Raw genomic sequence first — 12,875 nt, forward strand, 5'->3', positions numbered from 1 at the left:
AAGGTACTTGTGTATCGTCCTGCCCTTGGGGCTCTGGATTGATGGATCGCGCACAAATGCTACATGTTCAATATTTATCGCGTCAGTATTTGCATAATTTTTGTGCTTAAAGCTTATCATGACGCAAGAAAATATGTTTATTTTGTACGTATAATTTACAGATAATGCATTCCACAAATATTTTAAAATTTCCAATGTTAATTAAAATTGGTTTTGAAAGATTTTAAGCCCCGAGAGCGAAGGCAGAGCCGATGTTCGCATTATGAGAGTAAAAGATGTACTGACGAAAGTTCAATATTTATGGACGGTATTGCGATCCGCGATCCAGATTTCAAAACTTTTAGAAATTTTGCGATATGGATCACGATCCATCAATACTGCATGCTACTCCGTCAATAAATATCGTGATACTTGAATCACGTCAATAAATACTGGGCGTGTAACAGGGCACTTAGGCATTTCTAGCACTAGGGATGGCAGGATAAATAAAATAATCGATTAATTAATCATATGATTAATCACCCTGCAAGAATCCTGACCTATGATTATCGGTTAAATTAGTGGGAAAACTGACTATAACTTTTCGTCAGTTTAGAGGTTAGTTTTGTATGGGCTTGGGGAAAAAAGTGACCCTTTCTTGCACACACATGGGCGCATTTGCCTTACAGTATGTTCACGCGCTCACACATGTCATCTAGTTGGTGATGTACAAGTGAGTTTGACGGTGAAACTATTAGGAAAATATCGCGATAATTAGTGATTGTTCCAACCACTATTCTAACCCTTAAATAATTGATAAATTAGTGAATAGATGGCCGCGAAATGTCCAAAAATACATGAAACCAAATTAACAAAATACAATTCCATTTAGTTTATGTGTTTGCTTTATTTGTAAAAATGTATTGTCGAATATTAACTTAATTTCACAAGCTTTTTCAGAGCTACTGAGCTCAGACAATTCCCTAAGATCACCCAAATTTTTTCTTCTCTATCCACAAAAAAATTAATTGCAATTATTGAGAAATAATCGATTAATCGAATTTTTAAAGGCACTTTTTTACAGTGAGTACTCACACAAACACTTTTCCATAAAAGATTTCTAATTCTCTTTTTAATTTGCTTTAAATAAAATAAAACGAGTGTTTTTGAGGCGATAATTACACAGGTTTGCAAAAAAAAAGTTTGTGCATATTGAACCAAGCTTCTGTATCCCTCTGTTATTCGACGCGCTGAATGCGAATCCGAGGTCTGCAAGCCCCATCACCTCAGGTTCGAGGTTGATGGTCAAGTAGGGAAAAAATAAAGCTGAAAATTCATGTACATGGGGTTTTAGACTCGCTGAACCCGAATCCGAGGTCCGTTAACCTCCATAAGATCATGTTTGAGGTTATTTGACTGTCAAATAGGGCAAACAATTTATTCAATAAAAAAAATTGGTTTTGTAGTCGCTGAATCCGAATATGGGGTCCCTTATTGTTCAAGGTCATCTAGAGGTCATGCCATTTTATTAAATTTTCTGGTTTATTCAATGAGTTTTTAACTACTTGACCTTCAAATGGCCTCGAACCTGACGTTATGGAGGCAAACAGATCTCGGATTCGCATTTAGGACGTCGAATAATATGGGATATAGAGGTTTGGTTCAATATGCAGAAACTTGTTTTGTTTTTTAAACCGGTGTTATTTATTATTAAACCAAGTTTGCAAAAACAAAAGTTTTGATAAGCGTCTCGTTGTTAAGCGGCTGAGTTTTTTGGTGGCTGTACCACCAGCTTTTAAAAAAAGGTGATCTGCAAGCACCATCCTTCTTTTCACGAAAAACTTGTGCGCTTAACCGAAAAAAGCACTTAAGCGAATTCTCTTTACTACTTCAGTGAGGAAGGTATCCGAATCCCTATGAAACCAAATAATGGAGGAGCACACTGGAAATGCTACGAAAAACTTTCGTAGTCTCGTGTTTTGTACAACTTACGAAACTTTCGTTCATATACGAACACATTTTGCACAACCAAACAAAATTTTACGAACCATTCGTATATATAACGCAACGAGTTTCGTAAGGCATTTTTTCAGTACAATTTGTGAAAACTTTAGTTTATTTTAAATTAGCGAATAAATCTCTGTACCAATAATTTTGTATATTGTACGAAGGCACTCGTAATATTAACGTGTGGTTTTTTTTATTAAATACTTTCATACATAGTTCTAATCCAGAAGGGGCATTTCGCGTCCACAGGTCAAGGAAAAAAGAGTGATGCTTTAGAATTCCTTAATTTTTTGGGTAATTGTACCTGTTTCAAATATGAAATTGTGTAATTTTTTTTTTGGCTTTCTATGGTCGTTACATTTCGGGTTGCGGGCTTTCAAAGAATAGTAAAAATTAAAATTCGGTTTTTTTCTAAAGTATTTTTCCGTATTGATAAAATATTCAACAAATTTTCAACCTCGCGATTTGGTGACAAAATTTCTCGCTTTTTAAAATGCGAAATCAATTTTCCTTAAACAATTTTTTTTATACCACACCGGAAGTGAAAATTTAAAAACAAAATTTTAGAAACTTCGACCAATTTTTTTAATATTTTGGTATAATTCTCTTAAAGTTTTATGGCCTTATTCATAAAAAATAATGTAGCTTTATAAATTGAAACATGTATGAAAACGTCAGTTTATAAAGCTCTTTAAACCTACTTTATTTTTTATGAATAAGGTCATTAGAATGCAATCTGCATTAGTGTGGGAGGTATGTAAATTTGTTCACCACATATACCTCCCACTAAGTAGGATGCTACGTGCAGTTTAAAAATTGGATTGGCACCGACCGCTTCACAATCTCGACTCAAATTCTTTTCAGTGAAGATTTTGTAGACAGTTTGTGTGATGCCCTGGACAGTCTGAAACCACTGCTTATATTGCAGAAGAACGTCGCTTTATTTTAAAAATCTTAGGAATAATTTAGACGAAGGAGAAGTCATCGTGCAGTGTGATTTTGCAGAAAATTATAGTTTTGTTGTCCAGGATGCCGCCCAGGCTTTAAATTTTTTTATTATTTTTTTCAATACGGAAAAATACTTTAGAAAAAACCGAATTTTAATTTTTACTATTCTTTGGAAGCCCATAACTCGAAAAGTAACCATCATATAAAGAGAAAATAAAATATGCACACAATTTCATATTTCACACAGTACAATCACCCAAAATATGAAGGAATTGTAAAGAATCCCCCTTTTTTCCTGTCCCCTTGATGCGAAATGCCCCAGAAACTGTTTTTTGAATTCGCACAATATACGAATATTTTCGTGCAATATACTAAATTGCCGGCAGTTTAATATTTCATCATATTTTTATGTACCGCGTGTCATTGCGAAATTACCTGCTGGCTGCTATGAGGCGTATAATATAAATTAAAAAGTTTTATAAAAGAATTTCCCGAAAAAAAATCACAATAAAAATTTAAATGTTAATTTGTTATTTGATCTTAATAATCATTGGTGGAGCTATCGCTTAATCGTTAACATTGCTACCTGTGATTGCTAGCTGGCAAAGTGAGTGAATTTTAAGTTTTGTTTTGTTGCATTTTATTTTTATTGTTGCATATAGAGCGTTGATGCATGATCTCAATGCAATGGATTATCAGAAAAACACAAACACTGGTGCTCGTGCGCTTTACAGCATTCAAGACACCGACAATAAATAATACAAAACAAATATTTGATGTTTGACCGCAATACAAATTGCCCGATGGTTTTCGTTTGGTAAGACTAACAACCCTATTCGCGTGAAATGACAAAACTCGCCGCTATAACTATTGCCATGTTTATAATCAATTGTCCCGTTTAGGTATGGAGAGGGTAATTTTAAAGCTCCAACGGTGACAATTGCTACTATTTTTGTGATGACCTATTGAGTACGTGACAACGCTGAGACATATGTTAATATTTTCAATTTTATTAATTTTGTAGAAAGAAGTTGCAAAATTTTACTAAATGAAATTTGTGAAACGATTTGTTTTGCCTAAATAAGAGCGTTAAAAAGTTATTATTTGCGTATGCATATTATAATAGTATCCCTAGCCGAATATAATTCATGGAGGAAATAAATATTATGTACCTCCGAGACAACAGTTTTTTTGACAGTTTTTACACGTTTGCAGTTGGGGTGGTCTTTACAAAACTGCAGCTGCCATTGTGTGGTGCGTTCATATTTTCCACGCATGTTAATCGACGAATTCATAATAAAATGAAATCAATTTTCCTATTATAAAGTTACTCACTTTTCCGGCGTTTCGTAATCCATTGCTGCGGTGTATTTTATTTAAAATAAATCCCGTCCGTTGCAGTGGCGGTCAAAAAGAATAATTATAGTGTAAACAAAGAACAGCTGAAACAGAACAGATAAACTTTCGTCGCAATTGGCAAATAAAACGAGCTTTTCGCTTGTCATTACTGACTGTGCATACCTATGACATCAGTTGATGATACGATAATGACAATTCAACTGTGACAACACGCGAATAGGGCTGTAAAGCTCATTCTTATTTATCTCTTTCGTTAAAATAACTTCTTTTTTTTAGCTTGACCCTGATTTCGTCTTCTTATTCGGAACTAGAAATGAGGTCCTTGATAACCTCATTGCTTTTGGCTATTTACTTTTGGATAATAGTGTTTGCCATGCGGAATGGTAGCGCGCACTACTAACCACTACACCACAGCGGCCTCCAATCGGAATACATTTGTAAAATAATGAATATTTATTTAATTTTAAACGGTATGAATTGTACTCCACTGTAAAAGATAATCAACAGCGTTTTTATTTGGTAACACAAATTCACCACAAAACCATGGGGGGATAAATAGCGCATTTATCTGCCTATACGCGTATTTTTCAATTAAAATTTAGCTGCCCTATACAAGTTTTTGGATATTTTAAACAAGTTTGAAAATATTTCATTATTTTATTTATAGATGGAAAGTATACGCATACTCACAGACTATAAAAACCATAGCTGAAATGATAACAAAACACTTTCATTATACTTTTATCATTAATGTTAAGCGTTTTTGCAAAACAATTTGTTAAACAAACCGCTACAAATTTACGATAAAAATAGAATAAAAGTGTTGTGTTTTAACTAATACAATGGTTTTTACAGTGTTGCGAATGAATGCAACAAACGCAAGGTTTACGAAAATAATTTCGTTAAATATACGAATTATTATTATAAAAATTTGGTAAAAAAAAACAAAGACATAATACGAAATTCTTTAGTAAACAGTACGAACGCACTCGTAAAGTATACCAAAGGTCTGATGTCTCATATTTTCGTAGTATGTACGAAAACGGTTTTGTACAATTAACGAAAACTTTCGTGGGTCAAAAGGACGAAACATTTCGTAAGATATACGCAAGTTTTCGTTATATTTACGCAGATGTTATTTTCAGTGCACTTACCATGTAGAAATTACTACATTATTTATCACTCTTTTCACTTTATTAGTAACTTTTTTTAACTTTTCTTTATTCTAATTTTAACTAATTTGTTGGTAAATTCTTTGCAGTTTCACCAGCAAAGTTACATATAAAAAAACACCTAACACCTATATATTTATAAATATACGATCTTTGCAATGTTCACGTGTATTTTGTGTACAGTAAATGTATTGTAATTGTATGTATAAATGTGGCCCTGGGCCCCACAACAATTTATATATATATTATGCATTTTTTTTAATTGGAATTGTATGAGCTGCTAGACACATGTACAAATATATACTTATGGTTGAATTATTAATATATATATGTATATACGTACGCTTATTTGAATTGTAGTTTGTATACGTATATACCCATGTACATATGCACATACATATATTGAATTATTACGTTGCGCATAAAGCACAAACAATTGTTATGAGGATAACTGTCTGCGGATGGACAAAATGCATGGTGTAATGAACTGAAGGTGGCGCATTCCCGAAACCGCTACTTTGGTTTTGCCGACTTTGACGTTTATGGCAATACGTAAACAATCTTTTTGTTTATAAACAAGTGCAAACGTATTGCAAACGTATTGTGTATTTTCAAGTGAAAAATCGAAGTAATTCGTGCGTTCTGAAGTAAAAATCATTTTATTTGTAATAAAAACTTTATAAAAATGTCGTGTCGTGTGTTCAATTGCAGCAGCCGTAGGGGTAAAGGCCCCAAATGCAGTTTTTTTTTTGTTTCCCCGCGACGACGCCTTGGCCAGAAAGTGGGTAGAGTTCTGCCGGCAGGAGAAGCCATACAATTTAGACACCAGCGTGAAAAAGGAAATAATTTTGGAGTTATTGTCAATTACAAGCACGGACTTGACAATAACTCACAAGATTTCTGCAAGTAACTTGACCGTGGCTGGAGCTCACCGCCAAAAGGTCAAGACGGCAGCGAAACTATTTTCGCATACTGTGGCGCAGGCCGTAACAAGGGCAGCAAGTCTAGGTCATTTGCAGAACCAAATCTGGACCGAATGCTTCCAGTTATTCAAAACAGTATGTGTTATTATATTATATTATGAAATTGATATATTATATATTTTACTATATTACATATCGTTATCTTAATTCACAAAGGCTCTAACCAACAGTTTTTCGTACTAAAATATAGCTTAAATAAAAATTTTAAAGTGTAAGTACCAAAAGCAACGGAGTTACATGCCCCTTTTTCAAAAGCTCTACCTATTTTCGATACTATTTTTATAACGTTTATTGCTTCTGCTATAATATATATATATATTTTTTTTTGTTTAGGGCCTTTGTGAATTAAGGTTACGATATATTTAAACCGCAATATTAAAACTCATGTTCAAATTATACACCTTAGACAAATGACTGGTTTGACGTTCTAAACGTCAGGGTGCCTCACGCCGACTCCAGGAAGCGGTGTCTTGCTTACGGTTTAGCGATCGAGGAGCAAAACAAGATCCTAGACGAGATGACCGACCTAGTCAAAAATATGAGGGTGCTTGGCAAATTTAGTCTGCTGCCATTCCAAAAAGGTAAACTAATACATATGGTTATCTCAAGAATAACATTAAGGGCCGGTTGTTCAATGTCTGGTTATCAGTACTTGCCGGTTAAACATCATTATCGACGTTTTCGATATCATGCATATAACATGTGATCGATAAAGCAGTCTTTGTATTTAACCGGAGCTTCTACCTCCGATTTGTGCTAATCAGACATTGAACAACCGGCCCTAAATGTTTGTTATTTTTTCTTACTATATCCCTAGGAATCATTCAAAGTAATACGGCGTTGAAGTTGTTATTCGAGGACATTAAAGCTCGCTTTAATGTCAAGTATGTCTTGACGTATCGGCTAAACCAAGACGTACTCGAAAATTTCTTCGGCATTATTCGGTCAAAAGGCGGGTTACATGATCACCCTGACCAACAGGAATTCAAGTACCGTCTGCGACTATACCTGCTAGGACACAACAAGGGCGTATTATCCGATTCTGCTAATGTAGAAGAGGATGATACGCCTGACATAGAAATCACGCAGCCTCCGCTTACAAGTAATTCAAAATAATTTTTTATCTATTTCATTCGGCTTAAATATAAAAATATATTTTATTAATAATCGCACATATATATTTCACCATATTTACAGGTATTTTGCTGAAAAACTTAAGCTCTAATGCAGAACTGTGGCCGGTTGAAGAAGCGGAATTCGAGGATTTGGAGCTAGACGGACTCGAGCATTTAGCGGGATATATTTGCCACAAGCTGCAGGATGACATTCCCAGCACGTCGTTCAGGAGCAATGACGACCATTCATTCTCCTGGGCGGATCACCTTAATGAGGGTGGGTTATCCCTACCAAGCTCCTCTATGATGGTCCATATGCGAAGTCTTGAGTCAGTCTTTAAGGCATTGAACGAAGATGGCTTGCTCATTACAAATGATTTTGTAAAAACTCACATTGAGCATGCTGCAACAATTCAATGCGACATTAAAGTAAAAAAATTATTTTTCAGGGCAAGAATGTTCTTCAAAATACGAAAATTAAATAAAGAACTCGTTGAAAATGCCCATAAAAGAAAAAAAAAGCCAAAAAGCTCTGACCTAGATCGATCCATATGGTACCATTATAGAACCGTAAGTATTGCATAAAACACCAAACATGTGGTAAGTTTTGAACTAAAGCGTTTTTAAATTTGTAGAAATTAACCGTTCTTTACTTGCAGCATGAATCAATGTCCGCATTTCACACGCACTGATCTCAGTATTTCAGACTCCTAAAATTAAAATACTTGCATGCTACGTAAGTCCCTAGTTTTAAAAAATCATCAAGCGTCTTTTATACAAATATAAACTTATTTATTTGCAGGCAAGTAATATGATTTATCCAAAGGCCCTTTTCAGGGCCGCCAATTAATTAACAAAGAGATTAAAATTTTATGCTTAGATAAATACATATATACCAATCAACAAGAGGCCCTTTTCAGGGCCGCAATTAAGTTGACAAAGAGATTAAAATTTTATATCCTATATATATTTATGTTCTTAACGTATATATGTATGCATGTATCTTTTTAATAATTGTCATTTAAATTGTATATTTTTTTACTTAGATTTAAAAGCAATTACTTGGTTTTACACATCATTTTGCTTCGTTATAGTTAAACTTAACTAAGCGGATCAATGAAAATATAATATACTGCAAATATATGTATATAATATACTGCAAAATAAAGACTATAGTAGTAAAAATTTCAAATCGAATAAATGTTTATTAAAACTATACCTCATTGCACTAGCTTCCAAAAACAGAGAAGAAAAATAACTATGACGTACTGAGCTCTGGTTGTTGATGCAAGACTATTTTGCTGAGACTGACGCGACACACACCAATACACCAGGTTGGTTTGCACTAGTTGGTGTCGGCTGGTTTACAGAAAAACTATTAAACTCCAGGTTGATTTTCGGCGCCGATGAAGCAACTGAGCCGAAGATATCATCAAGGTTGGCATTTGAAGTTGGTTGTACATTAATTTCTAAAATAGAAATGTAGGTCTCAATTCAGAACTTAGCAAATATTAATTTGGATGGCCGCCTAAAAGTCTAAGACTTTTTTGAATCTACCGAATCCTTACCTAAAATATCAGGTATTGGAGCCGAGCCAATGCCAGATGAATTATCATCCCCGAATGCTCCAAGCAAATCGAAACTAGCGTCACTCGTTGTGGCTTGTGGATCTTGCACCGGCAGCTGGGGTTGGGGCTGGTTTAAATTGAGCATGTCTATTGGTGGTGATGGTTGAGGTTGGATTCGAGGTACATCCTCTTGCTTTATTTCGGTAGCATCTGGTAAAATAGGCGTTATCTACGGAAGCAGCTGACCTAACAGGCGTAGGTTTGTTGATCGAACTAGGTTTTGTCACTGTTGTAAGGAAAATAAATAAATAATTGAAATGGGCGGAAATACTATAGGGACTTGCCGAAATTATCCACCATTTCCTCGAATTCTAATTGCGAACTAAATATATGTTGTGCGTTTCTTATGGGCTTTGCTGGTAACCAAGGAGGATTCCTACTCGGCGGAAATTCGTTATCCGTGAAACTCAACGACAGCGAAACCTAAAAGTCATGAGGAACCTGATCGGCATCCGGTAAATCATCGAGATCATTCGAGGAAAATGTTATCAATGTTTCTTGTTCCGGTATGAAGCCCGTGTTGATTTGGAATTGACAAATCTTTAAACTCTGAGGACGTACCATGCCTTTAAGTGCATTCCGCGCATGATAAAGCACCACGTCATTTATGGAAAATTATGGAAATTAAGCTGCATCACCACCGGCATTCTTGCCGCGACTTATTTTTTCCAAACCCTGTAAGCAAAGTTTATATTAATACGACACAAATTTGTTATTACTGCCACGCACTCACCAAATTAAATGATTCCACAAGCACAGTGCATGATTTACAAGGCGGCAACTTAGTTGATTCCACAGCTTCACAGTTCTCAAACAGCAACACCAGCCCACATACAATTGAAAGGACCACTTTTAAACACGGCAAGTTAAGTTGAAAACGTTGAAATACCACAATTTACAAATTAAAATCGGAGGTAAGCAAGCATCGACCACTTTCTGCAGGAAAACATGCGCTGCGACAAGATATTATAACTTTTCCGGCACCTGCAATACAAACACAAAATTCTTTCTATTCTTTTGAACACATTTCAAGAGTGGTTGTATAATTTTTGTTAACGTTGTGCTTAATTTGCTATAGGATGGCTTGAAAAATTGGTGAATTGTGAAGAAAACACGTTTTCTCATTGCAAATTCACAACTGTCAACTCATTGTTCTTCGCCAAATTCTTTGTTTACCCGTTGCCGCAAATGTCATTCTGCGGGAATGTGCAATCTTGTATTCTTTCGTTCTTGGACAAAATGGTATAAAAAGAGCAGTGCTAAAAAGCATTGTTCATTAGCTAGGCATACGTGGTACGCGTCGCAACGTGGGTCGCACGGGTAGTGGAAGAGGGATCAAACCTCCGAGACTATTACTATATATTCGAAGTGGGCTTTAACCACTGAGACTGGTGCTAGCTGTAAGGTTTAAACCTACTCTAGTTATATACTTCAGAGATTGGATATAGCGAGAGTATAGCAAATAATGGGGCTATAAACCAGAAGCGAGTGTGTTATAATTTCTTGAGGAGATAGGGTGTTTACTCCTTACAGGACCCTGGACAACCGAGAGCTACGCCCAGCACTCAGGAAATACCGTTACAAATGGCGCCCAAGCAGGGACTCTAAAGGAAACAAACATAAAGGAGAGTGCCGTTAAGAAATAAAAGTGAAGTGAAAAAAAGAGAACACAAGTGATAGAGACACAGAGTTCAGTGACCACCTGAAAGACTCAAACTCAAGAAGCAATAAAGGAACATGTGAGAGAGACACAAAGTGCAGTGACCACCCGAAGAACTACTAGTAGGCGGTCCAGTGAAAAAACAGTGTGAAAAAAAATGGTGAAGAGAAAGTTGGTACATTACCTCAACCGAGAGGAGCAGTCCACACAGTCCGGAACAGTCGATAAGCTGCGAATACGCTTCTCTGCATTTATACAAGAAGAGAGTAACAACGAAGATTACCAAACGCGGTTCGAAGAGCTAGAAGCGAAACACTCGAAGCCTGCGCTGACTGTTACCGCAGCAACACCAAGTGGAAGCCATTGAGCCAGTGTCATGCAGTCACCAATGCCCATTGACGCGTTTGGGACACCACAACCATACGCAACGTATCCTACGATATCACTGGCAACCATCATGGACCGAGTCCGTAAGTGGGGTTTCAAATACGACGGAGCCGCTCAGCTTCATAGAGCGTGTAGAAGAATTGGCGAAAGTATACGAGGTGAATCGCGACTTATTACCGCGAACAATGCGAGAACTACTTAAAGAGAATGCGTTGACATGGTTCCGCAGTTATAAGCGAAATTGGCAGCAGTGGGAGGAATTCAAAAGGGACTTCCTAAGGTTCTTCGTAAACTCTCGCTACCACGAAACCCCAGACGATGAGATCCGTCGTCGCGTCCAACAACAGAACGAGAAATTCAAAGACTATGTGCTGGCCCTCCAGAGTCTGATGCGACTCGCGAACTACAACTCAGAGCAGAAGCTGACGCGTATCTACACAAACTGTAGAAGCAAGTTCCAATGGTATGTTAAACGATCCGAGTACAGCACTCTAGAAGAGCTAGTGAGTTTGGCGGAAGACATGGAAAATATCCCCCCGGTGAGAGAGCCACAGAGAGCCGCAGCGCGAACCCCTCCGCGGGTCACGGAGAGATATCAGCATATGCGCGAACTGCCTAGGAGTGATGAGACGGCTAGAGCAGAGAGAACACAGCGCCGACCTGAACCACACAGCGGTGTAGCAACACTTCAGTCGGAATAGTAGTAGTAGTAGGAACAGTAATTTTATTTATTTTCTTCAGATACTGAATTATAAAAGTTTTGAGAAATTCAAACAAACTGTAAAATTTAAATTTAAATAAATTTAAATTAAATTTGAGCTGATGCTCATATAAACTATTAGTTTCGATATTCATATCAGCACTAAATAATAATAATAATAAATAAATTTAAACAAATAAAAGATCATAGACAATAACAACTTAGAACTGCACTTAGAACTGGACAATATTATATATATACATTTATATACATGTTTTTTTTTGAAGAAAACTCATTTACAATCAGCTCTCTATATTTAAGGCAATTTCTTATATAAATATGCAGTGAACGATAGTTACCATTATTAAGAATATTTAAAACTCTTGGCAGGTCCAAGACTTTCTCACCAAAACAATCGAAACGAATATATTTGTATATAGGACATTCCCCAATGAAATGATAGGTGTCTTCAACAGCTCTCAAATTGCAAATAGAGCAGGTGTTAGTAGAAATATTTTTAAAAGATCTTGCATTAAAATTAAGTAAGCCACCTCTTGCGCGAAAAATAAGACTTGTAGCATACGCAGTATGGTCATCATTAAAGTAGGTAGGGCCTGTATGCCTGTATGCGTTTGGGACTTTTGTGCTCTTTCAGTGAAGTTCGCAAACTCTGTTTGGACCAGCTTTTCTAATATTAAAGGAATGTTCTTTTTAAGCGGCGAAGGGGAGAAATCCGGTTCCATATTAACACTTTCATAAATATTGTACCACTTTTTAGTCCAGTATGAACCTTGTCGCACTGTCTCCTCGACCACGATGCGGGACATTCTGTTAGACGGCAGACTAAAAAAGCGCCCAATAAAGAACATAGGGGCACGTAAGGTAAGGAAAAATTGAGGGCATAACCCGGTTTCCAGGTGCAGCATATAGTTTGGGG

General features: G+C 36.2%; 1 protein-coding gene across 1 annotated transcript; it reads right to left on the minus strand.

Moving 5' to 3' along the window:
* Positions 1 to 8,333: 8,333 nt before the first annotated feature.
* LOC108367027 (uncharacterized) lies at positions 8,334 to 9,810 on the minus strand. Its single transcript, XM_017621546.1, has 3 exons — positions 9,476 to 9,810; positions 9,132 to 9,417; positions 8,334 to 9,032 (listed from the first exon to the last, which is right to left on the minus strand). The coding sequence occupies exons 2-3, from the start codon at positions 9,274 to 9,276 to the stop codon at positions 8,857 to 8,859; spliced, it is 321 nt and encodes a 106-aa protein (XP_017477035.1). The 5' UTR covers positions 9,277 to 9,417; positions 9,476 to 9,810; the 3' UTR covers positions 8,334 to 8,856.
* Positions 9,811 to 12,875: the final 3,065 nt, after the last annotated feature.

This window comes from Rhagoletis zephyria, unplaced genomic scaffold, assembly GCF_001687245.7.
Source record: "Rhagoletis zephyria isolate East Lansing unplaced genomic scaffold, Rhagoletis_zephyria_1.1 Rzeph_scaffold_02505, whole genome shotgun sequence".
NCBI lineage: Eukaryota > Metazoa > Arthropoda > Insecta > Diptera > Tephritidae > Rhagoletis > Rhagoletis zephyria.

Coding starts and splice junctions, on each gene's coding strand:
- LOC108367027 (XM_017621546.1), bottom strand. CDS start 9,276: ATGCTCAATTTAAACCAGCCCCAACCCCAGCTGCCGGTGCAAGATCCA. Junction 9,033..9,131: donor TCCAATACCTGATATTTTAG/GTAAGGATTCGG, acceptor TTTCTATTTTAG/AAATTAATGTACAACCAACT.